Source organism: Selaginella moellendorffii, unplaced genomic scaffold (genome assembly GCF_000143415.4).
Source record: "Selaginella moellendorffii unplaced genomic scaffold, v1.0 SELMOscaffold_20, whole genome shotgun sequence".
NCBI classification, from domain to species: domain Eukaryota; kingdom Viridiplantae; phylum Streptophyta; class Lycopodiopsida; order Selaginellales; family Selaginellaceae; genus Selaginella; species Selaginella moellendorffii.
This window is the reverse complement of record NW_003314281.1, coordinates 1728381-1756041: the sequence shown is the minus strand read 5'-3', so window position 1 is coordinate 1756041 and position 27661 is coordinate 1728381. Positions and strand designations below refer to the sequence as shown.

Sequence of the window (27661 nt, the reverse complement as noted above, 5' to 3'; positions counted from 1 at the left end):
TTGATAAACTTTTTGTAAGAGTAAGATGAGATTCATGGCACTTTGTTTCATTTGCTAGTTTAGATTCTTCATAAAATTAGATTAGCTAGAATGCCTTTCAGTCCAAGTGGTGAAGGAGGGTAGTCCAAGAGAGATATTTGAAGTGGTATTTAATTGTTGTAGCACTATAATAGTTGATCCTTGCTGAAGTTATACTTATGCTTTATTAAAAGTTTGAGTAAAAATTGTTAATTCAATATTTTCAAATGGCAAACTTTAAATCTACAAAAAAGAAATAACTTGCTTATAGACATTTAAATCTTCATCCATTATGAAGTATGCATTATACTTCTCCTCTTTTGCCTGAATAAGAAATTTATTTGTTACAAGTTAAAGTAATAGAAAGCTCTCCAAAAAAGGTTTTTAGAAAAGAGGATAGGAATTTTTCACTATTAGAATAATGTGGTATCCCTTAAGTAATCATTTTCACACTTTCGTAATTATTTTATATTTTGTATATCTAAAGTTTCCCATCTGGAATTGCCAAATGAAAAATAAAGCACAATTACTGTTTTGGCAAGAATCAAAACTATTGCAGTTCACCCCATCTTTATTAAAACCCAACCCTAAACCCAAATTTCTTGAATGGACAACAATTATATCAATTATGTATATGGAGGATATGATGGTAGATGGGTATAGCCATAATATGAACTCACTATTGGATTCTTGGCTGCCCAAGGGTTAGTGGAATATACCATCTAATACTTGTAGCAGATGAAAACCCGTGTAGGCCAATAAATGGATTCACCATGTATGCATGCAAGGTAGCAAGAGAGAGTTTTTTTCAAAATACAAACATATGGAAGCCCATTTTATGAATAGTATGATACTGTGTGCCACACTGTCTGTTGCCACTTTCTTCCCTCTAAATAAGAAGAAAAAGGAAAGAAATGCTCGTCAATAAAACAATAAATGTTCATGAGAAAAGATATCTTAGTTTATACTTTTTTAGCCACCTTTATTTTTGAAAAAAACGGTTTATGTTTATTTATCCATAAGCTACTATCCACTAGATGTTTGGAGCGCAATTGTCTATCCTTTCTCAGGCCCCTGAAAGAGCCATCCTTCCATCATTGGGAAAAAGAAAGAGAGCGAAGCGTCATCTACAGAACAAGTGATACATGATATAAAGCTCATCCATCTTCTAAGCTCCACTGAATAACACACACACAAGCTACAAGAAAACGCAACCATGACCTCTTCAGCATTAGGTTGAGATCGCGAAATTGAGAACCGTCTGAATCTAAACATTCGTTTCCTCTCATATGACTTCAAGGCCTGGTGCACCAAGAAATTCTAGAAGGGAAGATCACAGAAATGTTTGCAAAAGATATCGGGCCTTCTTGGGCGCCCTGGGTACCAAGCGCTATCCGGTAGGTCACGGTGGGGTTGACCATACCGACTTAGCACTACTGGGTCGGCCAAGTGGTCAAGGGTCAGCGACCCCATTTACTAAATGCAAGCGCCCTTTCAGGCTCTCCCGGATTAACCCTTCTTGCAACTCCATTTCTTTTATACTGGTGTTCCTATGCTGCGCCTTGGCTGGTGGGATAGGTTTTCAGCTGACATGGCACAACACCCGCATCTCCGGGGATGACTAGGATGGTTGGCTGTCATATCCCGATGGCTCCTTACCCAGCAATTTTCCAGCCGACATTTCCACAACCTTTGCATTTCGACCCAGAAGAATCGTCCACAAGCCCAGCTGTGGAACAAATGGCATGGATTGCTCCAGCTGACCAGCTCGCTCCAGCGTCAACCAAGCAGTAGTAATGCTCGATCTTGGGAGAGCCCAAAGTCTGCCAAAAAATCTCAGCAACACTGCTCGAGCTGGCTCGCTGCTGCTGCTAGAATTGTCGTGAAGATGGTCTCGTCTGGCTTGAAAGCCAGCAAGATCATCTCTCGAAAGAGATCCAGTGCCTCGCTCACGCGTCCGTTAGGGACATAGGCCGCAATGATCGAGCTCCAGGCCTCCTGCTTCTTTTCAGATCGCCCAAAGGTTGTTCTCGGGGATTGGGCCGTGTGAGCGCCAAGATCACGGTGATGAGCGCCACCGGCATTGTCTCGTAGTTGTCCCTGGCCTTCCTGTGCATAAACTTGCATCATCACAGTGGATGTCACAGCGTTTATCTCTGGCATTTCGACGAAGATTTTCACTGCTTCCTCGGATAATCGGCAGCTGACCAGTGAGGACAAGAGAGTGTTGTAAGACACCAGGTTGTGGCCGGGCATTTTCTCAAAGAAATCTTTGCAGTGGTGGACGTCGGGTGCGTATCAAACGAGCACGGTGTTCCAGGAGGCCACAGCGTTTATCTCTGGCAGTGAACGGTGTGTAAGACAATCATGTTGGTCCAGGCTGACGAGAAACGGGGATCGTCGAGTGTGGTTTCTCGCATGATCTGAAACAAACTCTCGCCATCTTGTACATGCCCAAACCGTGCAAATGCTTGAAGCATCACGCTCCAAGTAATTGAGCTTCGCTCTGGCATAATCGCAAACAGTCGCTTCGCCTCGTTAAGGTTACATGCGTCCGCGTAAGTTTTCAGCAAAGTTGTCTGGGAAATCACGCTTCTTCCAAGACACAATATTGCGAGCGGGCATTGCGTTAAAGGGACCTTTCGCCATGGAGAAATCCCCAGCATGGGCAAATGCCGAAATTATAGCGTTCTAGGCAGCTAGCCGTTCTTGCACCGACGCTCTGGAACACAGCCGTAGCCTAAGCGTAGCGAGAGATCATAGATGTCCACGTGTACTCGTCGTGAGCGTGAATGATTTGAAAGAGCTCCATAGCTTTACTGTAATGCCCGGTCTGGGCATATGCACAAATCATAAAGCTCCACAACACCACGTTCCTCAGGGGCCTATTCTAGGACATACATTGCGCGAGATCCATAACGCCCTTCTCAGCGTAGGCATTCATCATAACCGTCCACACTGCCACGTCCTTGGACGGCATCTTCTGAAAGACCCGGCGAGCGTCGTCCAGATGCCCTCTCTGGGTATATGCCTAAAGGAGGATATTCCAGGAGAAGGAATTGGGATCGTAGACCCCAGCGAAGAAGGAGAGAGCGTGCTCGAGGTTGCCACAGCGCGCATACATCTGAACGAGGAGATTGGCGAGGTGCGATCGTCGCGGCATTGCGCGCAGCTCTGGATCGAGGCGTGGAGCAGCGCGCCACGATCGAGGGTGTTGACTTTGGCAATCCTGCAAGGGAATTCTTCTACTTGCTGCTCGTTTGCGCGAAAAGGAATGGATCATCCATCCAAACTTGCCAATTTGCCCCTCACATTTGAATTTAGGGCTCCTGTGTGCTATGGTTTGGAGCTGTTCTTCCCTCCCCGGCCACGCGAATGTGGGCTCTGGAAAAAGAAGCACGGTCGTGTCGCTGGAGCAGCAGCTGGAATTCGCGAGGAAGGGGCATGTTTGCATCCGGGGATTGTTCTCCAGCGCTGAGGTTAAGCTTCTCAGGCAGAGGATCCAGGCACAAATCTGCAAGGAGGAAGAAAGGCTCGCGGCTTACAAGCACCGCGTCTCGGTGCTGTGCCCGGGCATCGATTTGCGTAGCGTCCAAAGCGTCAAGCAAGCCAGAGCGTTGATCCAATCCAAGGTATATAAGTTTCTATAGTTTTTTGGATTAGAAGTTTTCGATCATCTTTTCTCTCTTGTTGTTCCAGGGGAATGACGAGCTTGGTTTCTTGCAAATGTTCCATCTCCACCGAAGAGCTTCTTCTCTGGACGAATTCGTCTTTCACCCTCGAGTCTGCCAGGCCGCAGCAGAGCTCCTCGGATCAAACAGAGTCGATCGATAAGCTTTTCGTTTTCCTTCTTCTAAGAACAAACGTAAGAACTTCGTCTCTGGATTCGTAGGTTCGTTTGTACCAGGATTGTCTCTTCATCAAGCTCCCAGGATTCAGTGTCACAAACTGGCACTCGGACCTCAACATGGTCCCGCTCGACACGAACTCCTTTCTCACGTTTTGGATTCCACTCCATTCACTGTCACAAACAGACTCCACGCTCCACTTTGCGTCCGCGTCTCACACGGACTTTGCTCTGCCGTATTGGCAATCCAACAGAGGGATGGACAACTTGGAGCGAAGGGGATACTCGATCGAAACTTACAGAGAACTCGCTGCTGGAGACGCGTAAGTAGTTTTTTTTTCTCTTGAGTTCCATGAGTTTGTATCTTTGTGAATCCAGGACTGTCCACCATGGCTGGACCTTGCACTTTGCGCCCGAGCAACCAGCTAGTAGCTCCTCCTCTCGTCTTGCATGGACAGTGAGCTACTTTGGCGATGGAGCGCGCTTGCTGAGCACAAAACACGCAAGGTCTTTGGTTTTTGTTTGCGGTGTTTGTTTTTATCTCATGATCACGCTCACGCAGGAGGAAAGTCCAGGATGAAGACTTGGTAAGCTTTGGAGGCTGGTTCAAGGACGTAAAAGAAGGACAAGTTGTTCGCCACAAGCTTCTTCCTCTAGTTTACAACAACGGCTTCGTTTGATATTGTATGGTTTCTGTGATAGTTGCTTCCCATCCTCTTTTCTCGTCGTTCCTCAGGCCAAAACGAGCGGACCAAACGTAGTTCTCAGACTTTGGCTTTTGTCACTGCCTGGATTCCAGCTTCTTTTCTTCCTGTGCTGCAGAAACCACCAGCTATAAACGAAATGCGAACGTTGGAGGAAGAAGAAAACTATAGAGAATACCGCTCCTTGTCTTCGAAAGTGGCCGGAGACGAGCACTGGACCTGATGAATCACGCATCAAGCACAAAGTACCTGAAAACAATAAACGAAAGTTTTTGTTTCCTTATTGCTATCGTGGCAGAAACAATGTGATGCAAATAAGATAGAATAGAATAAGATGCAAATGAGATTGGAGCTCGCATCTACCATTTGGTCTGAAATGATCCATACTATTTTGATGTCTGTAAAAATAACAGCGCTTTAAACCAAAATCCAGTTAGGCCTCGGAAGATTGTCGGTGGCGTTGACTGACGACCCAGAGGGGAAGTGGTCAAGGGTCAGCGACCCCATTTAGGGATACAAGCGCCATTCTTTCAGGATTAACGTTTTGAACATTTAAATCTTCATCCAGGAAAACGAAAAGCTTATCGATCGACTCTGTTTGATCCGAGAAGCTCTGCAGAGGAGGAAGAAATGTTCGAGGCTTACAAGCACCGCGTCTCTGTGCTGTGCCGGGGCATCGATTTGCGTAGCACCAAGGCGTCAAGCAGGCCAGAGCGTTGATCCAATCCAAGGTATATGTTTTTTGGATAGATCATCTTTTCTCTTTTGTTGTTCCAGGGGAATGACGAACTTGGTTTCTTGCAAATGTTCCATCTCCACCGAAGAGCTTCTTCTCTGGACGAATTCGTCTGAGTCTGCTCCTGAGAAGCTTAATCTCAGCACTGGAGACCAATCCCCGGACGCAAACATGAGAATTCCAGCTGCTGCTCTAGCGTCTTTTCCCAGAGCCAACATTCGCGTGGCCGAGGACGGAAGAACAGCTCCAAACCATAGCACAGAGGAGCCCTAAATTCAAATGTGAGGGAATTGGCAAGTTTGGATGGATGATCCATTCCTCCTCTCTTCCTTCTCGCGCAAACGAGCAGCAAGTAGAAGATTTTGCTCGCAGGATTGCCAATGTCAAGACCCTCGATCGCGGCGCGCTGCTCCACGCCTCGATCCAGAGCTGCGCGCAATGCCGCGACGATCGCTACCTCGCCAATCTCCTCGTCCAGATGTACGCACGCTGCGGCAGCCTCGAGCGTGCCCTCTCCGTCTTCGCCGGGATCAAAGATCCCAATTCCTTCTCCTGGAATATCCTCCTCCAGGCATATGCCCACAGGGGGCATCTGGACGACGCTCGCTGGGTCTTTGACAGGATGCCGTCCAAGGACGTGGTAGCGTGGACGGCTATGATGAATGCCTACGCCGAGCACGGCCTTGTGGATCTCGCACAGTGTATGTTCGAGAGTATGCCCGTGAGGAACGTGGTGTCGTGGAACTCCATGATTTGCGCATATGCCCAGACCGGGCATTATAGTGAAGCCGAGGAGCTCTTTCAAATCATGCCCGTTCACGATGAGTACACGTGGACCACTATGATCTCTTCCTATGCTCTCAGTGGCAACACAGGCAAGGCTATGGCCGTGTTCCAGAGCGTAGGCGCAAGAACATTAGCTGCTTGGAACGCTATAATCTCGGCATTTGCTCAGGCTGGGGATTTGTCTTTGGCAAAAGAGTTTTTTGACGGAATGCCCGCTCGCAATGTTGTCTCGTGGAACTCCATCTTGCTTGTGTTTCTTCAGTTGGGGCTGGAAGAGGCCCTGGAATCGGTGTTTTCGGTTGCCATGCCGGAGCGCAACGAGATTTCTTGGAATGCTGTCTTGCAGGGTTATTCCAGAATGGGAGATTTGGAAGGAGCAAAGGCACTGTTTGATTCGATGCCTTGTAGAAGCGTGATTTCCTGGACAACTATGCTGAAAACTTACGCGGACGCATGTAGCCTTAACGAGGCGAAACGACTGTTTGCGATTATGCCAGAGCGAAGCTCAATCACCTGGAGCGTGATGCTTCAAGCATTTGCACGGTTTGGGCATGTACAAGATGGCGAGAGTTTGTTTCAGATCATGCGAGAAACCACACTCGACGATCCCAGTTGCTTGTCAGCCTGGACCAACATGATTGTCTTATACGCCAATCACTCCAAGATCGACAAAGCTCGAGCGGTGTTTGATTCTTTGCCGTGCCTGGACATGGTCTCCTGGAACACCATGCTCGCTTGCTACGCACCCGACGTCCACCACTGCAAAGATTTCTTTGAGCAAATGCCTGGCCACAACCTGGTGTCTTACAACACTCTCTTGTCCTCATTGGTCAGCTGCCGATTATCCGAGGAAGCAGTGAAGATCTTCGTCGAAATGCCAGAGATAAACGCTGTGACATCCACTGTAATGATGCAAGCTTATGCACAGGATGGCCAACTTGCGAGTGCCATGGACATCTACGAAACAATGCCAGATCGCAACCAAGTAGCTCTCATCACCGTGATCTTGGCGCTCGCACAGCATGGCTACGTTCAATCCTCGAGAACAGCATTTGAGCGGTTTGAAAAGCAGCAGGAGGTCACGACATGGAGCTCGATCATTGCGGCCTATGTCCAGAACGGACGCGTGAGCGAGGCACTGGATCTCTTTCGAGAGATGATCATGCTGGCTTTCAAGCCAGACGAGATCATCTTCACGACAATTCTAGCAGCGGCAGCGAGCCAGCTCGAGCAGTGTTGCCGAGGTTTTTTGTCCATGATCGCAGACTTTGGGATCTCTCCCAGGATCGAGCATTACTACTGCTTGGTTGACGCAATGGGGCGAGCCGGTCAGCTGGAGCGAGCCATGGAAGTGGTGGAATTCATGCCATTTGTTCCACAGCCGGGCCTGTGGATGATTCTTCTGGGAGCATCGAGAATCCATCGAAATGCAAAGGTTGTGGAAATGTCGGCTGGAAAATTGCTGGGTAAGGATTCATCCAATGGTGCTACTTATATTTTACTTGCGAGCTCTTGGAACTAAACTCTTACCATAGGATAATGCCAGGTTGACAACCAACAATCCTAGTCATCCCGGAGATGCGGGTATTGTGCCATGTAAGCTGAAAACCTATCCCACCAGCCAAGGTGCAGTAGAGGAACACCGGTATAAAAGAAATGGAGTGGCAGGTATGGTTACTCGGGTTGCTTAGTAAATGGGGTCGCTGACCCTTGACCACTTGGCCCCCCTCGTCGGTGACCCAGTAGTGCTAAGTCGGTATGGTCAACCCCACCGTGATCTACCGGATAGCGCTTGGTACCCAGGGCGCCCAAGGAGGCCCGATATCCTTTTAGTAAAAATTTTCTTTGAGGAAATCCTTTCGCGCGCAGCACTCAGGTAAAAAAGAGGAAACGAAGTTCTTTTTGCTACAGTTTTGAGGAAGCGGTTCGCGAGAACATCAAAGCTCAACCAGATGATAGTGAAGAGGTTTTGTGGATTTGTCTGTTCGAGATGTGATCATGCCTGCATTTTCTTGTAGCTTGTGTGTGAAGAAGTCGTTTGTTCTTTTTTTTTTCTGCTAACTTCACTTTTTGTTTCTTTCTTACTCATCTCAAGGAAGAAGATAGACAAGTTTTATGGCAGCCTTGGATCACTCGTGATCGAATCGAAAGACAACGTAGATGACGCTTCTCTCTCTCTCTTCTTTTTGATTCTTTTTTCAAACGTTACACTTCTTTGCAAGTCGGGAGTTACACGTCTTTTCAGTTCGATGTTTACGGTGGATTCTCTGATGAGAAAACGAAATGAGGATAACGAAAACATAAAAAAAATCTACTGCTGGACTTGCACCAGCTCACAACCGTAGAGAACGTCACACAGTCAGGTCCAATGCCGTCGAGCAACATTCTCGTGAATTGGAGAGCTGCAAGCACAGCGTTCCAAGAATGAGATCAACCTCCAAAACTCTGGAAACTTGAAACTTGTGGAGATGTATAGGAAATGTGGAAGCATGGAGGGTGTGAGGGAGATGTTCTTTTGGATAGAGAGGAGATACGAGCAGTGTGGCCAGGAAGAAGCTCGAGAGCAGTGTTTTCCTGGACAAGATCACCTTCTCGAGTCTGCGCCAAAAGTTCACGGGTGCTTGGGCGAACTTGGCATCCGGCATTGGCACTGCGCTCGTCAACATGTATGGGAGGTACAAAAGTCTGGACGATGCGAGGGAAACTTTCGACCAGATCGAGCGGAAAGTCGTAGCAACGTGGACTGTGATGTCTCGGAAGGAGAAGACTTTGGTGGCTTTCCAGGAGATGCTCGCACTGCTGTTCTTCCACAAACCAGTCTAAGGAATGAAGCCACCTTTCTCAGCATCATCGCAAGGCTGCGTGACTTAAGAACGGTCTTCACTCAAGCATCCCTTGGATCCGCAAAAGTCCGCGTCGTATGTCATGCTTTCCTTTGTTATCGGCTAGCTTGCTTGAGCACTTTTATCCACTGCCGAGGCTTAGGGTTCTTCCGCCAATGGCTATCTTGTTCACAATTGGCGACAAGGACGTCAGCGTGGAGCAAGGTACTCTTTTCCTTGAGTTGTTTTCGAATGCTAGCGTTTACTTTGCGCGCCCAGCCATGGAATTCCTAGGCTCTGTTCCACTGCTCCAGCAGCTCCCTGCCGGATTGATCAAGAAAATCGCTCACGCTCTCAAGCCAATGCGTTTTGGTATAGTACAAGGGAAGCTTTTTCTTTCCTCCCTTTCTCTAATCCTTCTGTAGCTCCTGGTGAGACGCTGGTGAGAGAAGGCGAGGCGGGAGAAGGATTTTACATTGTCTGGAAAGGAGAGGTGAAGTTCTAAAAGCTTTTTTTTTTCCCTCATCAAAAGTTTGTTCGATCTCGTTAGGCTGAAGTCGCTGGTGTGAGCAACACTTTGATATTAAAACCAGGAGACTACTTTGGAAGTGGTGAGTTTGCTCCTGGAGGTAACTTTTGCTCGATCTGTTCTCCACAGTTTGTCCGGAACATCTCCAAGAGATCCACAAGGCTGATGTTGTTGCTGTTGATGAGGTCTTCATGCTTTCCTTTCCTTTCTAGATTTTGATAAGGATTTATGTTGTTTTTCTCAGGTGATATGCTTAGTGCTCACACATGAACACCATGCCTTGGTGTCTTCGGACTCTATATGGACTGACAATCAAAGAAAGGATGTGGCTACGGTGGAGAGAGTTCTTGAGCTGGACAAGCTGGATGTAAGCTTCAATGGCCACATCGGCTTTTTTCATCTGTGCTCTTCCAGGTTGACTTGTATCGTGGTCTTACTGCGTATCCCTCTGAAACTGGGCGTGTCTTTGGTGGACAACTTATTGGCCAGGTAACTAGTTTTACAATCTTTGAACTCTGTTTTTCTTTCCTTCTTTTCGTTTTCTTCCTTTCGATAGGCTTTGGCAGCCGCTTGTAAATCCGTGGATCCTTCCCTTCTTGTGCACAGTCTGCACTCTAATTTCCTCGTGGCTGGAGATGAAGCTCGTAGGCAGTTTGTGTTAGAACTAACTTGGAAGGAAGAAAGCTAAAACTCTGATGCAGTGCCTATAATGTACCAAGTGGAAAGAGTACGAGATGGCCACAGGTTTGCAACAAGGTGCGTCAGAGCAATGCAAAGAGGACAAGAGATTTTCAGGCTGACTGCCTCCTTCCAGGTAAGATTTACATCATATCTTTTTCAAGTTGATCACAATTCTTTTGTCATAGAGATTAGAGAAAAGTTTGGAGCACCAACGAGACATGCCTGAAGCACCTCGACCCGAGGATGTAATTCTTTTATTTTCTAGAGCATGGTCTTGAGTTTCTTTCTGAGTTTGCAGGTTTTGCCTAGAGAAGTTCTTGAGCAAAGATACCGAGTAGACGCCCGAATTCCCTTGTAAGATTCTTAAAGGTAGGCAATGTTTGGTTCTAATATCCTTGGCAGGCGTATAAAGAAGAAGCTTGCAGCGGCTCCACATCTACAATATCCCATGGAAGTGCGACTTTGTGATCCAGTCGATCTTGTAAATCCTACTCAACTTGAACCGAGGTATTTCCTTTCTTTCTTTTCTTTTTTCTGTTTTAAGGTTTAATGTCCTTTTCTATTTTTCTTTTTTAGGCAGCGAGTGTGGCTAAAAGCACGTCAAAAACTCTCAGACGATCAATCCCTTCACTGGTATGTTATTATTCTACGTTTACATTACTGGTAAAGTCTTTAAATTTTTCATATAGTTGTGTTGCTGCTTATGCTTCTGACTCTCAATTCATTGGGACGGCTCTGAGACCTTTGAGAACATCATCAGGGCAGAGATTTAGAATTTTGAGCTTAGACCACTCGTAAGCATTTATTACTCTTTTTGGTTGTTACCATGTTTTTATACGTTTTCGTATAGGATGTGGTTCCATCAACCTTTCAGAGCAGATGAATGGCTATTATTTGTGGTTAGTACGCTGTCCTGATATTGTTTTTTATTATATGATCTTTTTCAGATGGAAAGTCCTTTTGCTGGTAATGGACGTGGCTTTGCAACTGGACATATGTACACTCAATCTGGCGAAGTGAGAATAAAAATCCAAAATATTATCTTATTCTAAAACTGTTTTCTTTTCAGCTTGTTATTTCAGTTGCACAAGAAGGGGTCTTTGGACCATATAAGAGATCAAAGTTGTAATGGAAGCAATAATATTCATCGTTTATTTAATATAAATGAAAAAGGAGAAAATCTCAGGTTATTTTGGATAATTAGCATATAATCACAACTTTCAAACTTGAATTTAAGTATAATCAAAGGAATTACAATTTCATGAAAAATTCTTGATGACTATTATGAACAAAATAGACAAGCTACATTGTTGATAGATTGCAGCTCATAGATTAAAGATGCTTTTATTTGTTATGAAATAGGGAATCTCAACATTAAAACTAATTTTATAGCCAAGCTAATTTTGTCTATATCTATATAGTATATATTTTCCCCTTCAAGTATTATTGTTGGTAAAATGGTAGAATCCAAAAGACATATGCACTTGATATGGTCCAATCCACAGGGATAATAGATCAGTTCTAAGGTGAGGAATCTCCAAGGTGAGGAAACTTCACTAACATTATATCACTTTGTTGATAACTCAACATAGGTTTACTTATAATACTCTTTCGCCCTTGCCTATGACTCTAAAAATTATGCACATGATGTTGGCAACACTCAATTCAAATATTTTAACCATGTTTTCCACTCTAGATAACATAGGGTAATTGACATCAAACCCACAATAGGAGGCTCCCCCCAAATAATACATGGAATAGAGAGATGTCAGTAGACTTTTGTGATGCTAGTATATAAATAATTTGCAAATATGACATCATATACTTCACAATTATGCCTTTTGAATATTTGATTCAATTGTTCAACAAAGTTATACATCTATCTTAAGATGATAATTAGATGCAAAAGACTAATTAATATCAGCATTTTAATAACTTCAAAAGCTAGGATAGGGCCTTGATAAAGAAAATCATCAATCTTTTCAAAATCTGGCTACACTTCGTATTTAAAAATTAAATATCTCAAAACGTTTTGCCTAAAATAACATTTTGGAAGTTTGAGTTGGAGAAAGTGTTTTTCAAGTTATTGAAGCATTTATTCAACATGTCACAAATGATCATATCACGTGCTATCAATATAGATTAACAAATTGTCTAAATAAACTTATGCAATCCCTTCAAAAAATTCTATCATTTCATCCATTTTACTCTGAAATGTGGTAAAACCCTCCCACCAACATGAACTTACTACTTCAGTATTAATTATAGGTATTATTTAATACCTCAATATTAAGTTTAGTGAAATAACAATGTTCCCTAGAGTATCATCAACTCGAAATAAAGGATCTGAGTCAACAACCATAATATCATTTAGAAATATCATTTGTTTAAGAAAAAATATATCTCAACAGCCATAAATTATGTGATTTTCAAATGACAAATATCTCCTTCATACACTTGTTCATTTATTTATTTTAACAAGATCACTGAAAAATGCTTATTTTGATAGGACAAGCATCTTGAGTGGAGTAAGTGCAACTTGATTTGATTAATATGATTAACTATAACTTATAAACTATCATCAAGATGCTATAGAATATTTTTTCTCAACTAATGCTTGCTCAAAAGTTTATAAGCCCTTATGCAACCTAATCATTCTCTATACTTTCTCAAAAGTGTGTGAGTTCAGCCTTACTCTCTTTCTATATATATGATACAGAGTTGATGGAAAATAAGAGGTTTATGCTTGTTTTCTCAGGATTAGTCCATATATTCTCCATTCATCATTTAGTAGTGTACTCACTTGTGTTATATGAAACTTTATATAAACACACTCTTCACATGTTGTTTGCAAAATAAAAGTCTTCTATGGTTGTTATGCATGGCATATATAACTTTCCAACTTAAGGAGTATTAACACACCTTTTTATTGCATATAATGTGTGTCAATTGCTTATAAGTTATTGGGTAGTGTAAAATCTCCTTTCTATTCTATTCTATTCAATAGTGTTTTTTTTTTGTTGTTATAAATTATGTTTAATATGGTTCAATGGCTGTTTTTGAAAATCTTCCCACTTTGCCACTTTTGCCACATGGGCTTTTTACTATAGAGTGGAAGCTGTAAACAATAAAAAAGAATGACTTGATAATTAAAATTCAAATATAAAGGGAAAAGGGCATATAAATAAAAGTGCACAATTTTTAAAAATTGGTTAAAGCTTTTGGGATATATAGAATTAATTGATATTTAAAATATTATAAATGACAATTAGAAAATTTTAATATAATTATTTCTCAACCTTGACAAGACCATAACCATAACCTTTATACTCACTAGTGTCACACATGTGATACTTCTACTATAATCACAATTGCATACCATAATCTTATAGTTTGCTAGCTGCTCCTCTAGCTATAATGGAGGACTATTTTACCCTATTACATCACAACTTTCAAAATAATAAATAATTCTATATAAGAATCTGTAACAATGAGAGAACCCTAAGGGAAAAGATAATTTTAAATTATTAGAGTTTTATATTTATATAAATAATTTATGTTATATCTATGTAGTAAATATTTATACCATATGTAGAAACCTTATAGATTAATATTTATTGCAATATTTATTATCTGAAGATCATAATCACAATTTATATAGTATATATCAGGACATCATCATAATCTAGAACACAGATTATTTGTATAAATATAAAACCCTAATAATCTAAAAATATTTTTTTCTATATCAGCACATCATCACAATCTATAGATATTGAATTTATAAAAATCAATAAGCTACAAAAAATTAATTATATTTTTTATTTAAAGAAAGATAATAATTTCTTAAATAAAATTAGTAATAAACAAAAATAATTTTTCTAAGAAATGTAAGATATAAAACTATAAATTTCAAAACTAAAATGCTTAAAATTTCTATTATAGTAGAAGTTAATATTAAAGTGTTAAAATATTAGAACCTAAATGTATGTATAGAAGGTTTTTAAATAGATATAAAACCTCTAAAAATGTGTGTCATTATTGTTAATAATTTTCTTATCCCTAAATTCTGAGGACATTAATTCAAAGCATCCTTACTACAATATTCTCCATTAAAAATTCAAAATAATTCATTTTACAAGTTTATGTTATTATTTTCACCCATTTATAAAGTTCTTTCACTATGAACATTAATGTTAGATTTTATTACAAGTAATGTTATCTGTATTAAATATTTATTTTATCCTTATTTTTAAAACTCTGAAACCATTTTAATTCATCCAGAGTTGGGCTTTATTATCTATAAAAATATAAAAATATTATTATAATATTGTAATTGACTTTCAGAAGATTCACTAGTCAGAAGCACATTATTTTGAGTTGCAACACCAAAGTTTTAAATGTACTTTAAGGTTTGAATTAACAAAAGATTTAAGGATTGAAACTCTCAAAATTTGAAACTTTCTTAATTAAATAGATTGTGTCACTTATCACTTCAAATGGAATCACTTATAAATATCTTAGTAGTGGTTGGTTTTGGATAGTATAAATTTATATATCAACAAAAGTCTTCTAAACTTGAGTAAATGTCATTATATTAGACAAATAGCACCTTGCATGAATATAATATTTTTGAAGAAAGATATTAATTAATTTAAAAGCTAATAATATTAAATAGTTTCAAATTAAAATAAACTGTCATAGAATTTGACTGATTCTTAGTAAAATATTCTGAAATAAGTCCTAGGAAGGTTGCTTTAGTTGAGATAGATACTGATGTATCAATTATGTCACTTGTCACATCAGAATAGAATCATTTATAAAGACCTTAGCAGTGGTTGTGAATAGCATAATTATATATCAACAAAAGTATTCTAAACTTAAATAAATGTTGTTATAGTATAATGCCTCCAAACTTAGAGAAATGGCACCTTGCATTGAATATGATATTTTTTAAGGAGGGACAATCGTATCGAAACCTTATTTTGATTAAAAAAACACATACACCTCTAAATAACATACAGGTTTAACTTGTCATAAAATTTGACAGATTCTTGGTCAAATCTAGTAAAATAATTCCTAGGGAGGCTGTTTTTGTTGACCCATATACTGATATATCAATTGCATCACTTGTCATTTCAGAATGGAATCACTTGTAAAGATCATACTAGCGGTTAGTTTGATAGTATACAATTATATATCAACAAAACAGTCTTCTAAACTTGAACAAACATCATTATAGTATAAGATAGATAAACATTTTTAAAGTCACCACCAGGTTCCAGATCTAGCCATGCAAATGCTTATGCATCTAACATCCTAAAAATTGAGTTGATTGAGAGATATTGAAAATGGCGGCTAAATTAGATGCCTCACTACAACATTATGTCCTGGAATATGGTGATGCTTAGCTACTGCGACAATGGCCAGGAAGAGGTGCCATTGGACTTGTTTGGTTTGGTCTGTATAGCATAAACTAGAACTTCAAATCTATACAAATGGCACATTGGATTGAAAATGATACTTTTTAAGGATGTATGTATAGATATCAAGTAATTTTAAAAGATAATCAAGATTCAAGTAGTTTCAAATTCAAATCTTAGTTTGTCTACACCTTTAAATAACATATAGGTTTAACTTGTCAAGATCTTGTGAAAAAATTCCTAAGGAGGTTGCTTTTGTTGAGCCACATACTGATGTATTGTTAGTCAAAGTAGTAAACCCACTTGAACAATTTGCTTCAGAAAACAAGATTCCAGACTCATTTGTGAAAATGAAACTGCATAACGCAATTACACATTAGTACTGCTTAGAACAAGTGTGTAAAAAGAGGGCAATTACTTGTATCCGAAAAATGGTACAACAGAAAAACACTGATTAAGCGTTGATAGAGTCATTACAACAGTAGCACAAGAGGAATCTCTATAAATTTCAAACATACTAGAGCTTACCACACCAACCATGGAAGAAGTCGCTAGAAGCAAAATCAATCTACTCAACTCAATCATGTTCTTCACAAAGTTTTTAAAAAAAAGAAGACAGAGTAACTAAAATCCCTTCGATTTCTTGCACCTAAAGTGCCAATGAGCGAGCTTAACTATGATATCTCCCTAGGAAAAGAAAAATTAAAGAAAGAAAACGTTAAACTAAATTTCCAAAGTAATTAAGTGCCACGTGGAGAAGTGTGTTTTTAGGGTGGTCTACACGTCATCACATGTTTTAGGGCTCGTCATGGCCGCGGCAGTGGGCTGCGCGGCCCAGTGCTCCTTCCTCGCCGGGAGGAGCTCACTCTGGGCAAGGACCGCGGTGCCACCTCCAGGTACGTAAACGCAAAGCTCTCTTGCTCCAGGGACCCCGCATTTCATCTCACGGCCTTCTTCTTCCCAGCAAGTCGCGGATTGTCCATCCGGGCAGCGAGAGCTGGACTGAGTGGTGGATTGCTGGGCAGTGGAGGCTGGAGGAGGAGGGGGAGGAGGAGACCATCAGCGCCGCCATCGCCCACCACGAGAACGAGGGCCCAGAAGAGCCCCGAGGACGTGCCGGCGTTCAAGGGCTTCCCGCCCATGCAGGGCAAGCCGGCGTGGTACTGGCGGCTGCTGGCGCTGGTGCCGTACATCATGCCGCTGTGCGAGTCGTGGATGTACGCCGAGACCGCCTACAACCTGCACTGCTTCATCGAGCAGTACGAGTTCTGGACGTACCCGGTGCTCCGCCTGCTGGGCCGCCTGCCCTCGTGGTTCCTCCTCGCCTACTTCTTCGTCGCCTACCTCGGCATCGTGCGCCGCAACGTCTGGCCGCACTTTTTCCGCTTCCACGTCGTCACGGGGATGCTGCTGGAGATCATCTTGCAGGTGATGGGCACGCTCAACGACTGGATCCCGCATGGGATCTACTGGGGGAAGATTGGCGCGCACTTTTGGCTGGCGGTGTTTTGGACCTACTTCTTGACCACGCTCGAGACCATCCGCTGCGCCATCATGGGGATGTACGCCGACATTCCCTTCATCTCGGATGCGGCCTACATGCAAATCCCCTACGACTAAATTGTACCATCTCTTTCTTTGCAACCAAAACTTCTTTTTTTTTTGTCTCCAAAGTTTTGTGCATTCAACATTTATTTTTTCTTCTGTTTTTTTTTTTTTGGTTGCAAAGTTAGTACAAAAGGTTCGTAATCCCGATTACATTACGTGGATTTTACAGACTTTATCTGGCCACGTATTTCGGAACACTTGTCGATCGTTGGAACTGCCCAAAGCGCTTTACTCTGGGGCGAGAAACTTCGAAAAATTAGAAGTGCGAGACAGAGAACTCACGATCTCCACAGCGCAATGGGGTCTGGAGGCTACAATGCAGCGCTTCTGTGCCTTGCGAGCATTGGAAACACCTGGAGCGATGGCTACAAAGTAAGCGTAGCTTTCACCTCTTTAGCTTTTCGTCACTCTTTCTTTGCGACAGGATCCCAAGGAGACTGTTCAGCATCTTCGCATTCCCGTTCCGGAAACCACAGTTCCATTTCTGGGATTCGTCAAAAGCCTCGCCTTGAAACATGTAAGAGAGAAAAAAAAAACTTGCTTAAAGAACATAGAAGCTTGTAGACTTACTTGGAAGCTCTTCTTCATCGTTTTTGATCTCCGTATAGCTCATCTGCGGCACCATAGCAGGGGCGGTGTCTTCGGCGTCGTGTGCGCCACTCGGGGCGGCTAAAACGCGAGTGATCGCTCGGAGAGGAGGAACCTCCACGTCGGAAGTCCTAACCAACTTGTCCAAGAAGCCTGGAGGCATTCTCGGCCTTTTCCCGGCCTCGCTCTCTAGCTGGATGATGATGATCTTCATTGGGTCGCTCAAGAGGGGCGTCCAGTTCCTCACCTTTGAGTCCGTCAAGAGGAGCGAGGAGAGAAGACACACCAGAGATCCCAAGGTTGTTCCACTGCTGCCGCGAGAGGTCTCCATTTCCACACTTTCGGGAGCTCTCTCTGCTGTGACTTCCCTTCTCACTACGTATCCCTTCAACACTATCCAGGACCGGTTGATGCTACAAGTGAGTCCACTTCCTCCTTGAGATTTCGTCACCTGTTTCCACTTGACCTTTCGTTTTTGTCCAGCCAGAAGATTACTCGTCAACTTTCTCGGCTTTTGGTAAAGTTCTTCGCGAGGAAGGTGTCCGAGGCTTGTACACGGGGCTGGGGCCCGAGCTTCTGCGGATGGTTCCCAGCGCAGCTGCCGAGTTTTACGCCTACGAGGCCCTGAAAAGCAAGTTCTTAGATCCCGCAACCAAAAACATCGGAGTTGTGGCCTCACTCGCGATTGGAGCTGCTGCTGGAGCTTTGTCCACGACTTTGACGTACCCCCTGGAGCTGGCAAGGAAGGAGTTGAGCTTGAGTGCTGTTCCTAACACCGCCTTGCACTTCTCCAGCACCTGGGACGTTTTGAGAGCTGTGTCTGCTCGCGAAGGATTCAGAGGCTTGTACCGAGGACTCGAGCTCGACTTGCTCCAGATTGTGCCACCAACGGCAGTGTCTTTTGCAGTTTATGAGGTGATGAAAAGAGTTCTGATTGCAGTTGCCGAGGAGAAGAGAAACGAAGTCAAGTAGAAAATGTTGCCGGGGGGAAAAGAAGCGAAGTCAAGTGGAAAATTTGCAACGGAATTGATCTCCTTTATTGACATGCATGTGTTTTCTTAGAAAGTAGAGCTTCCCTCATCCTCTTCCTGCTGCAGTTTCAAGTTTAAAACGAGTGACTTCCTCTGTAATGCCTTCTTACCTTTGGAGTAAATTTCAATGCAACCATGACTTCTCCCTTGACCTTGCCGGATGGTCGAATAACATTGTAGGATGCCAGTGGATGATCAAGCTCAGACAGGACTCTGTTCAGTGGCACCCTGAAAATTCAAAAGGAAACTCATGAACAATCCGAAGACAAGATTATAGGACATTACTTAGCACTGCCAATAAAGTCGTCTCCAGTAAATCTGTCTTCATCATACAGCTTGATAAAAAGCTCGCTCACTCCGTCTTCAACCACGAACAGAAACTTCTGGTTCCAAATCGGGTTGGAGCCTTGTCCTGCAAATCAAGTTTATATCGTAAGAAGAACAGGGAGCTAGTTGGCTTACTCTTTGCCGTGGTGCTCTGAAAGCTCTGCCTCCAGCAAGTCAGGATAGCATAGGGATCGCATTTCTCTGTGTCAGATAGAACTTCAGCAAACATAGAACGGCAAGATCAGTCACCGGTACTAAGGAAATCTGTGTTTTTTATGCCGGTAGCTCCCCGGAGATGCACCTCGAGCGCCCCTTTCACCATAGCCCTCAGCCTAAAGATAGTCAATACACAGGTCAAGCACGGTATAAATCCACAGTAGAATTTTTAATTCGAACCTGGCCTCGCTCTTCCATCAGCTGCTGCGAACGAGTAAATGTGAATACCAAACAAAAGTCACCCCTTTAAAAGATTTCAGGAAGCTAGCCTACAACAAATTCACGAAGCCAAGAATACAAAATGGCAGAAAGGTGAACCTTCACCAAGAAAACTGTTAGTTAAATTGGTGTCTAGGAGCTCCTGGAGAATTAAAGCTGTCCTCTCATGTCACAACTTGGAGCTCAGATTTTGTGGTCTGACGAGACCTTGCTGGACGGCCGTTACAACCAGCTGCAGCAAAAACAAAGTGAAGAAAAATATCAAAGCTTGAAGTTACAAACCAACCTCGCCTGACTGATTGTACATATGTCCAATCACTAGGCCCCTGGACTCGCTTGCTCGTGGACTTGTGATCTGTGAAGAGATGTTTATACCACGAAAACATACCATTAGGCACTGAACCTGGAAAAGTAGCCACTCGTCTGCCTTGATATCTTTATGGAACCACATCCTGTAAAGCTTGAATGAAGAATGTGATTGTTAGAAGCACTCTTTGCTTACGAGTGGTCTAGGCTCAATAAACGGTACTTCACCCGCCTGTCTCCTTCGTAAGGCCTTAAGACCGTTTGGACGAACATCCAGTCAGACGCATAAGCCACAACACACCTGATACATGAAACGTAAAGAGAAGTTTTAAGTTTTTCAAGTACCTCACCGATGCAATGCTTGATCGTCTGGCAACCTTTCTTTACAGCGAAGCCAGAGGTTTTGGCTGTATGAACAAATATAAACAGATAAATACAAAAGAGCAATGAAGTACCTTGGTTCTAAATTTCGTGGACTTATATGGTTGTTTGGTTCACACAGCCGAACATCTAATGGATGAACTTTCATGGGATAAACGGCAAGATTTTCCCTCATTTTCCTAACGAAAGTTTTGTCAATAAGTCTTACATGGAAATAAACTCTTACATGGGAATCCTTGGATCACCTAGTTGCGACAGCATTGTCCGTTCCAGAGACCGGAGCTACATTTTTACAGCTTTCAGCGGATAAAAGAACAAATAAAGCACAAGCACAAACCCGAGTTGGATCTGGTGTATCAGGCATAGGATCCTGGTACGTGATACTCTCTTCTTGTCTCTACAAGAAATCAAAGAATGTTATTTTCAAAGCTGGCTACATCCTCACCTGAAATGACGCTAACAAAGTGAAAACTTTTCGGCCTCTCTGGATTGCAGTCACATTTCGAGTCGCGAAGGCCGGGCTGTCTCGAATTTTTTCCACTTTGTAAGAAACTGGCACTGAAACACGTCAACAGAGGGACATTTCTAGACCCAAGCATTATAAACACTTACAAGAAAAATCCCCAACGTAGAGAAAGTATGAATGAAGGCTGTGAACTGATAGGGATGGTTCCACGGACTTCACAGCTGCAGCTAGAGCCTGTAGAAAAAGTTGCAAAACCTTCCTCATGTACACAGAGCATGGCATCATACCTGACCAACAAACTGTCCACCAAACATTACTTTTCGAGGAGGTTGCCCCTTCGGGCCGAATAAAACCCCGCATGGTGCTCCTTCCAAATTATTTCCTTGCCAGCAGTCCTCCTACAGTCGATGTGTAATTTGAGAAGGCAGACGCAAGGAAAGTACTTACTTCCAAGTTTTCAAGCCGCAGCATACGTTCCACCGTTATGCCTTGCTTCCACAAATAATCCGGAAACAAAAGTGCAATATCTGTATGGTAAAGAACTAAGCATATGACCTGCAATAAAAAATCCCTGTAAGAAATAACCGAGGTAATACAGAAACCCAACCTCGTCCCGAGCAGCAACAGTTGTTTCAAGAATGTCCTCGGAATCGAAGCCAACTGCAAATGAAGAGAACCCACATGAGCGCCTTAAGAAACATCTCGAAAACGCACTCGTTCCGAAGTAGTGCCCAGTTTCTAGTACGCACTCAGCTGAGTCGACAGTAGAAGCGACGACAGCCTGTGTCAAAGCAGGATTTTGAAAATGGTAGTTAAAAAAGGGAAGAAGCTCACTTGTCCCTTCCAGACGTAATAGTAGCCATCACCGGTCGTGCCTTTGTGGACGATCACTTCTCCAGCTCCTACAAAAAAATATGATCGATTTATGAAGAGCACGGTTTAGTGACATACCAAATCGTTTAGGAGAAACAGCTCGAGCAACCTTGACAACATCGGCTTCAGACAGCTGCTGTAACCAGGGAATTGCACCAAAAAACTTCACCACTGGACAGATCAAACAGCTGAAACATTAGAACGGATAGAATTCCAAACACCCACCTTCTTGGTGGCGATCTCCCATCCCTTTACTCGACTTAACCTACACACAGTCCAATACGAAGGGAAAAATAAAAAAACAGAGGTCATGCTATTATGCACGGTACGTCACTGGAAGAAGGTTACAAATTTGTGAATACTCCAGCTAACTTCTCGTACATTGCCGCCTGTGTGTAAAGCTCTTTAACTTTGTCCCTGCCTTTCCCACCCATTTGCTTTCTCAAAGCGGGACTCCTCAGTAAAACCAGAACGTTCTGGGCAAGTGCTTGCGCGCCTTTGATTCCCACGGGATGGAGAAGGCCAGTGACGTTTGCGTCTACGATCTCTTTGGTTCCACCCGCATCCGTCCCCAAAATCTAGCAAACAGAGTTAGCAAGCTCACTAGCTAAGGTAGCAGAAATAGCTTACTGGCAATCCAAAGGCCATGGCTTCGACAGTAACTCTACCAAAAGTTTCTCCTATGCCCTGCAAACAAGCACCATTTATAAGATGGAACTACAGATATCACGAACCTGTGCGTTCATGATGTACGCATCGGCTGCAGCGTATAGAGCAGAAACTGACACACTTGCTGGAGTCCACAAAACGGAGTCTGCTAGCGCTGGATGCTGGTGTAGAAAGCTCAGCATCTTCTCAACATACTCCTGCTTGTTACTCTTAGAACCGACTGATCCAATGAGAAGCTTGAGATTCGACGCCGTGGACTGATTCATCTTTTGCTCCATCACACTCGCAGCCGCATATAGAGCTATAAGCTGTCCTTTCCCTGGATTGATGCTGCTCAACGTAGCAAGAAGTACGTCGTCCGGTTTCAAGCCCAGATCTTTTCTCACCTCTTCCCTCAGCTTTGCCATCTTCAGGGCGTCGTCTATCCCTGCTGCGGAGAGAACGGCATCGTTTACTGACAGGCTCACGATAGTCGTCAATGAAGGGAGGCTTATGTTCTCTCCCCTGCTCCATTCTCTCCATTGGTCTGCTTGGGTCTTGGAGAGAAAAACCAGTGCCCGGACTTTATCAAGAATCCGCTTCGAACGATCGAAGTACAACCGGCGGTTTTCCATCACCCACCAGACAACTTTGCTAGCTCCTTTCTTGTGATATCTGAGGTACTCTCCTGTACATGCATACGTCAGTCAACCCCGCGAGTCATAAACTGCAAGCTTATCGTACCAATCCATGAGGCACATAGAGCTGAGCCAGCGATGACGAGATCGGCCTTTGCTGCTGCCCTCCAGCTCTTTGCTGCCTTGTCTGCCAGAACGGGAATTCTTCTTTGAACGAGCTCGTTTAGTAGACCACCTCTTCTATCAAGAACCACCACGGAGACTTTTCCACCGCAACCAATTATCTCGCTCGCAAGCTCCATCATTGCCAGAGGACTTCCAGTCATCGAGAGTTCGTGCATTAGCACGACTACACGTTTGCCGCTCGCGAACTCCTTGAAACGGCCTTCGTCTGAGCTGCATGTTCGAGCTGGTGTCTTCTTCTCGGTCGACATTCCCAGAAACTTCTGTTCCAATTCGTCGTAAGGGCCGACAACTCTACCAAGAAAGTAATCTCCAGATTGCAGAGCTTGAAACCTCTTGAAATTCATGTCGGAAGAATTTTGTATGTACTGGAAAGTCCTTCGGTGCTCGATAATATCAGACTCGACTTGAGTAGTCCCTGGCAAAAGAGGAGCGGTCCTGTTCTTCTTCATGTAGCCAAGCCAGATCCAATCTCTAGCCAGTCTCGACAGCCCCGACTTCACGGAATTCTCGTCACTTCGACTCCTCAATGCAACATGTCGTCTCAATTCCTCACCATCTTCCGCTATCACGTTCTCAACTGTGGCCGGATCCTTAGAGTACACCTTAAAAACCAGAAAGACCCAAAGTGCGATGAGAAACACCCACGGTAACCTCCGATTGAAATATCTCGGCAACCAGTAAAACCACCGGAACAGTAAACTGGAGTCTTCATCCTTCCTTGGAGTCCTCACGGTCAGAGAATGCTGCCTCCTGAACGATGGAGACCCATGAGGACTTGAAACTGATCGGCTCGTCCTTGAACTTCTGCTAACACGCAGTGAAGGTGGTCGTAAGACGTTGCCCAGCAAGTCGCCTGAAAGCTCATCTTCCATGCTGAATTGTAATCCTCCTTCCTCCCAGCCAAGTAGAAATCTTCTAGCTGGATCCCGACATTGCTCTTCCCTGCTCTATTTCGCTGTCGCTACTAAACTTGGATTGTCATGAGTCTCCATTTCTATCGTCCAGCAACCTCATAGAGCCCTAGATCTGTCCAAAACAGGGCGCCCAACAGCCCGGCTATTGATCGCATCTGAGACTTAACTTAGAAACAAGCGATATAAAACTTACACCGGTTTTGCTCCGTCAAATAGTGAACAGCCCACATTCCCTGCATTATAAAAAAAAACGCCCAGTGTCACACGGCATCAGCCAGTGAATAAAAGGGAGTTCCATGACTTACTATAAAAGTTCTTCTCAGACGTACTGGCTGGCCACGACTTGCACCACCGCTGAAACTCGGAACGTGTTTCCTTGAAGAAGATCCACAAGTTCATCGAATAGGAACGCCGTTCGCCAACCCCAGCCTTTGGGAGCTTTGGGGAGAAGTGTGCCTCCTTGAGTTAGGCTGCCTAAAGTCATAACACCTCGCTTTGCAGGACATATCAACTGAAAGAAAAGGCAAAAGATGTAAGTTTTTTGGAAAGGGAACAAGAATGTTTCTTCACTTGCCTGATACCGTGCTGTCACCTTTTCTCTCGTGTCTATGTAAAGAGAAACCTGCACAAACAAGCACATTCATTAGAAGCAAGAATTCCGGCTGTACTTTCTACTTTTCTAAAAGGTCCAGAATCATCCGCTTTCCGCCGATGTAGAAACAATCCTGAAGATTGAAAACAATCAGAGCTTGTAGCCCCTTATAGACATAAAAAACATACCGAGTGTTCGCCTGCAGCGTGGGTCTTCATCATTAAAAGCCTGAACGCTCACCTGAGCCATGCAAAAGTTCATTGTCATTAAATTAAGCTCAAGAGGAAAAAGCGAACGGAGGGTACCTTCCAAAGCGAGCCCGCATAAAACACTTCAGGTGAGTGCTTCGACTGTCCATCTGTTAGTCTCTGCACGTCATCAAATTCTACCCTGCGACAAGCAAAGCCATCAGGTCAATACAAATGGCATTTCAGTACGTACCCGAAGCGAAATGGAGGGAAACTTCGCAAAGGCGTTCGCAAATCCAGGGATATTGTTGACGACCCCTGGCCAATCTCTCCTGAGGCCAGTTGAACATCAAGCTTCTCAGAATTGACGGATTCTCCGGTCACTGATCTTTGAAGCGTTTGATCCTCTGGCCGGCCATTGTTATCTGACTGAACTGGAACGCTGCTCATCCCCTGGCTCAGTCCGACCACCATATTCAAGCCATCCACAGAATAAGTTGGCAAATCCATTGCCGTGTAGTCAACCGCTTGATCGTTTGCTATGAGCTGCTGCTGTTGGTTCCCCCTGTGTGCACCAGGGAAAGGTACTCTCGAAAACATTATACGAGCTGGCGGCCATGTAGTACCATTGCGACCGATACCAGCGAGGCCGTCCATGCCTCCTCTGACATGGACTCTGGCTTGCCCGTTCGATGCAGCAGGCAAGTTTTGATTCTCGGGCAGCGGATGAATTCCTAAAACTTGGCTTTTGTCTTGCTCTTCCCGGTAAGGAATAGGCGTCGAGATTCGACCGTGTGGTGGATAGACATACGACTGCCTGCACTGGCATAAAGCGAGAGAAACGCTGCAGAGTTTGCACGTATCCGCAGCAACGGACAAGACTTGTTGCCTGAGAAGTGTCTGCAACAATGACAACAAGTCTCATATCATATAGATGTAAAACTTCCAACTTAAGAAAGACATACCTGTAACCAAAGCCCGTCGGCAACGGACTTGCAAGGAAATCCCAGCTCTTCGAGACGAGCTCTTGAGTCTAGCAAGTCCTCAAAAGGCATGTGACAATAGTGTATCCCTCCACTTTCAAAAACGCTTATGAACGTTTCCCATTCGTCGTTGTTGGTCCAGTCGCTGTTTGGGTAAGCCTTCATTGATTTTCGCCCAACCAATCGTCCACCCCAAGATGGGGACGGACGAGCCCAGTTATGGGAAGAAGATTTTGTTGAGGACGAACATTCGCCGCCACCACCTTTCCAAAACTCTTCCCGAGCGGCCTCCATTCTACCTGTGACATTTGCCTCCAAACCCAAGCTCGAGCCACGAGTGGCCTGTTCTTTGGCAGTTGTGGCTGTATCCACCATCTCCAAGATGATGCTTTGAATGGCTTGGACGACGTCGCCCTCGTTGTTTTGATGAGCTTCGGCTTGGTATGAACCACCTGTTTCTTCGGTCCTCAACGGCATAACATACACGTCCGAGGACGTATCTCCAAGACCTGTTTCCGAGAGTTCATCCGAAATGGAGGACGAATCAATCTCCGTAACAACACCTCTAGCAATGAGCACACTCAATGCTAGCTCGAACCTAAACCGAAAACCAAGACGTCAGCTATCAGAGCTGCTGCTGCGATTTATGTGCTACCTTTTCTCTTCGCTAGGAACCCAGAGCTCGTCAGACGTTAATAATGTACGTAGAGTTTGAGCTGAAAGTTTTGGAAGAATCTGCAGCAGCGGAGCAGCGTAAAACAAAAATCTATTTCGTGAAATGAATGTCACCAACCTCTCGAAGTTCTACTGCAGCACCACGGCACAGATATCCCCAGCACGCCTTCTGGACGCGCTCTCCGTGGATACCATAATCTTGCGTCTCTGCGAAGGCCTACGAAAAAAACGCAAACACATATTACTAGCTTGCGCCGCGAACGACAAAAGCTTAGTCGCACGCACCTGGTACGACAAGAAGTTCTCAGTCCAGAGCTCGGAAATAATGAAATCTGTGCAAAAGGCGCATAAATCCTGCAAACACATGATACTTTGCCTCGTCAGAAATCGACTAGAATATTTTTTTCTTTCACCTGTAAGTCTAGAAACGACGCGGCAGCAAGCACGCGAAAGGCATTTCCATCGTCTAGTCTCGGCTGATGGCCATATAAATAACTCAGAGCAGTCGCCACTGCCTCGGCATTTACGTTCTCATCGTCAATTTGGAGCTTCACTTCGGTAGCACTGGCTTCCTTCCATGGTCCCTGGAGCATATTTCTTACAAACAAACACGAAACACGCAGAGTAAATCTCTCGCTACCAAGTACGAAGAAACCCTCGCAATACCTGAAGAAGGAGCTTCGCGACAGCAGCAGGCGATGGAGATAGAATGTGGATCCCATGGCATGAACCACAATATCGGAGAATGCCCTGGAATTCCAGCCCTGAGCTTGAATGTGCTCGCACAGAGCTCCCAGATTGCCGTCGACATGAATTTGCGACCTGATTCCGCCGGCGCCAGCGCCGCTGCTATCGCACGCATTGCTAGCTGCGTTGGGCAGCGCCATTGGAACGGAAGGAGAAGCTGAGGACGACGACGCCTGACGCATTCCTGGAGGAGGAGAAGACATCCGCTTTGCCCTAAAGCGTTGCCATCTGGATAATCACCTCATTAGTTCCTAATTAAAGTTTAGACATAACTCAGAAGATCTCACTTTTAGCTATGAAAATGTTGTCATTTTATTTTATTTTCTGGTAAATTTAGAAAATTAAAAACACCAAATCTTTTTCTTTCTTTTAATTGTATCATACAAACATATAAAACCAGAATTTTTTATAGCAATAGTTATTCTTCTATACAAATTGCATTTTAAACAAAAATAGTATCTATCATATAATATAAGGTTACAATTTGACTCATTTAACATGAAGATAAGTTCCTATAAACTGATTAGGA

At 43.7% G+C, this 27661-nt stretch overlaps 9 protein-coding genes across 16 annotated transcripts; 5 read left to right on the top strand and 4 right to left on the bottom strand.

The window, feature by feature from the left end:
* Positions 1–3292: 3292 nt before the first annotated feature.
* LOC112347293 lies at positions 3293–4595 on the top strand. The gene is made up of 5 exons (XM_024677969.1): positions 3293–3650; positions 3718–3840; positions 3911–4188; positions 4244–4372; positions 4428–4595. Exons 1-5 carry the CDS (start codon positions 3357–3359, stop codon positions 4543–4545), a joined length of 942 nt encoding a protein of 313 aa, XP_024533737.1. The 5' UTR covers positions 3293–3356; the 3' UTR covers positions 4546–4595.
* A 511-nt stretch (positions 4596–5106) lies between these two features.
* Positions 5107–8141, top strand: LOC112347292 (pentatricopeptide repeat-containing protein At4g02750-like). Its single transcript, XM_024677966.1, has 2 exons — positions 5107–5300; positions 5394–8141. Exon 2 carries the CDS (start codon positions 5613–5615, stop codon positions 7611–7613), a length of 2001 nt encoding a protein of 666 aa, XP_024533734.1. The 5' UTR covers positions 5107–5300; positions 5394–5612; the 3' UTR covers positions 7614–8141.
* A 917-nt stretch (positions 8142–9058) lies between these two features.
* LOC9637486 (acyl-coenzyme A thioesterase 8) lies at positions 9059–11318 on the top strand. Its single transcript, XM_024678023.1, has 17 exons — positions 9059–9138; positions 9193–9285; positions 9339–9406; positions 9464–9524; positions 9572–9627; positions 9687–9809; positions 9857–9931; positions 9999–10086; positions 10144–10256; positions 10309–10368; positions 10422–10477; positions 10526–10630; positions 10700–10756; positions 10813–10917; positions 10974–11022; positions 11071–11139; positions 11193–11318. The coding sequence occupies exons 1-17, from the start codon at positions 9090–9092 to the stop codon at positions 11250–11252; spliced, it is 1287 nt and encodes a 428-aa protein (XP_024533791.1). The 5' UTR covers positions 9059–9089; the 3' UTR covers positions 11253–11318.
* A 5013-nt stretch (positions 11319–16331) lies between these two features.
* LOC9636824 (protein TIC 20-I, chloroplastic) lies at positions 16332–17207 on the top strand. Its single transcript, XM_002972992.2, has 2 exons — positions 16332–16442; positions 16511–17207. Exons 1-2 carry the CDS (start codon positions 16355–16357, stop codon positions 17164–17166), a joined length of 744 nt encoding a protein of 247 aa, XP_002973038.2. The 5' UTR covers positions 16332–16354; the 3' UTR covers positions 17167–17207.
* Positions 17208–17314: 107 nt separating this feature from the next.
* Positions 17315–18921, top strand: LOC112347203 (adenine nucleotide transporter BT1, chloroplastic/mitochondrial-like). The gene is made up of 4 exons (XM_024677680.1): positions 17315–17526; positions 17579–17671; positions 17763–18161; positions 18226–18921. Exons 1-4 carry the CDS (start codon positions 17452–17454, stop codon positions 18712–18714), a joined length of 1056 nt encoding a protein of 351 aa, XP_024533448.1. The 5' UTR covers positions 17315–17451; the 3' UTR covers positions 18715–18921.
* LOC9636823 (elicitor-responsive protein 3) lies at positions 18757–19613 on the bottom strand. 4 transcript variants are annotated; one of them, XM_024677682.1, is made up of 6 exons: positions 19497–19613; positions 19350–19432; positions 19236–19301; positions 19059–19185; positions 18884–19001; positions 18757–18833 (listed from the first exon to the last, which is right to left on the bottom strand). In XM_024677682.1, exons 2-6 carry the CDS (start codon positions 19420–19422, stop codon positions 18801–18803), a joined length of 417 nt encoding a protein of 138 aa, XP_024533450.1. In that variant the 5' UTR covers positions 19423–19432; positions 19497–19613; the 3' UTR covers positions 18757–18800. The 4 variants fall into 4 exon arrangements, with proteins under 4 accessions (XP_024533450.1, XP_024533452.1, XP_024533449.1 ...); XM_024677684.1 differs by having other exon boundaries at positions 18757–18830; XM_024677681.1 differs by having other exon boundaries at positions 18804–19001.
* A 5-nt stretch (positions 19614–19618) lies between these two features.
* LOC9636822 (acyl-CoA thioesterase 2) lies at positions 19619–21872 on the bottom strand. 3 transcript variants are annotated; one of them, XM_024677679.1, is made up of 17 exons: positions 21787–21872; positions 21640–21732; positions 21523–21590; positions 21403–21469; positions 21296–21348; positions 21136–21243; positions 20976–21086; positions 20835–20922; positions 20668–20780; positions 20560–20619; positions 20449–20504; positions 20297–20401; positions 20192–20248; positions 20038–20142; positions 19939–19995; positions 19822–19890; positions 19619–19767 (listed from the first exon to the last, which is right to left on the bottom strand). In XM_024677679.1, exons 1-16 carry the CDS (start codon positions 21806–21808, stop codon positions 19854–19856), a joined length of 1200 nt encoding a protein of 399 aa, XP_024533447.1. In that variant the 5' UTR covers positions 21809–21872; the 3' UTR covers positions 19619–19767; positions 19822–19853. The 3 variants fall into 3 exon arrangements, with proteins under 3 accessions (XP_024533447.1, XP_002972815.2, XP_024533446.1); XM_002972769.2 differs by having other exon boundaries at positions 19939–19987; XM_024677678.1 differs by having other exon boundaries at positions 19939–19987; positions 20668–20774.
* Positions 21856–23927, bottom strand: LOC9637485. Its single transcript, XM_002972768.2, has 4 exons — positions 22954–23927; positions 22296–22897; positions 22192–22248; positions 21856–22139 (listed from the first exon to the last, which is right to left on the bottom strand). Exons 1-4 carry the CDS (start codon positions 23903–23905, stop codon positions 21906–21908), a joined length of 1845 nt encoding a protein of 614 aa, XP_002972814.1. The 5' UTR covers positions 23906–23927; the 3' UTR covers positions 21856–21905.
* Positions 23928–23965: 38 nt separating this feature from the next.
* Positions 23966–27345, bottom strand: LOC112347202. Of its 3 annotated transcripts, none has more exons than XR_002992702.1 (14): positions 27052–27345; positions 26799–26982; positions 26671–26739; positions 26504–26602; positions 26366–26445; positions 25693–26308; positions 24981–25627; positions 24845–24929; positions 24728–24779; positions 24623–24672; positions 24522–24569; positions 24253–24458; positions 24141–24180; positions 23966–24059 (listed from the first exon to the last, which is right to left on the bottom strand). XR_002992702.1 is itself a non-coding variant. In XM_024677676.1 (13 exons), the coding sequence occupies exons 1-12, from the start codon at positions 27333–27335 to the stop codon at positions 24267–24269; spliced, it is 2406 nt and encodes an 801-aa protein (XP_024533444.1). In that variant the 5' UTR covers positions 27336–27345; the 3' UTR covers positions 24061–24180; positions 24253–24266. The 3 variants fall into 3 exon arrangements, 1 of the variants encoding a protein (XP_024533444.1); XR_002992701.1 differs by lacking the exon at positions 23966–24059 and adding an exon at positions 24061–24089; XM_024677676.1 differs by lacking the exon at positions 23966–24059 and having other exon boundaries at positions 24061–24180.
* Positions 27346–27661: the final 316 nt, after the last annotated feature.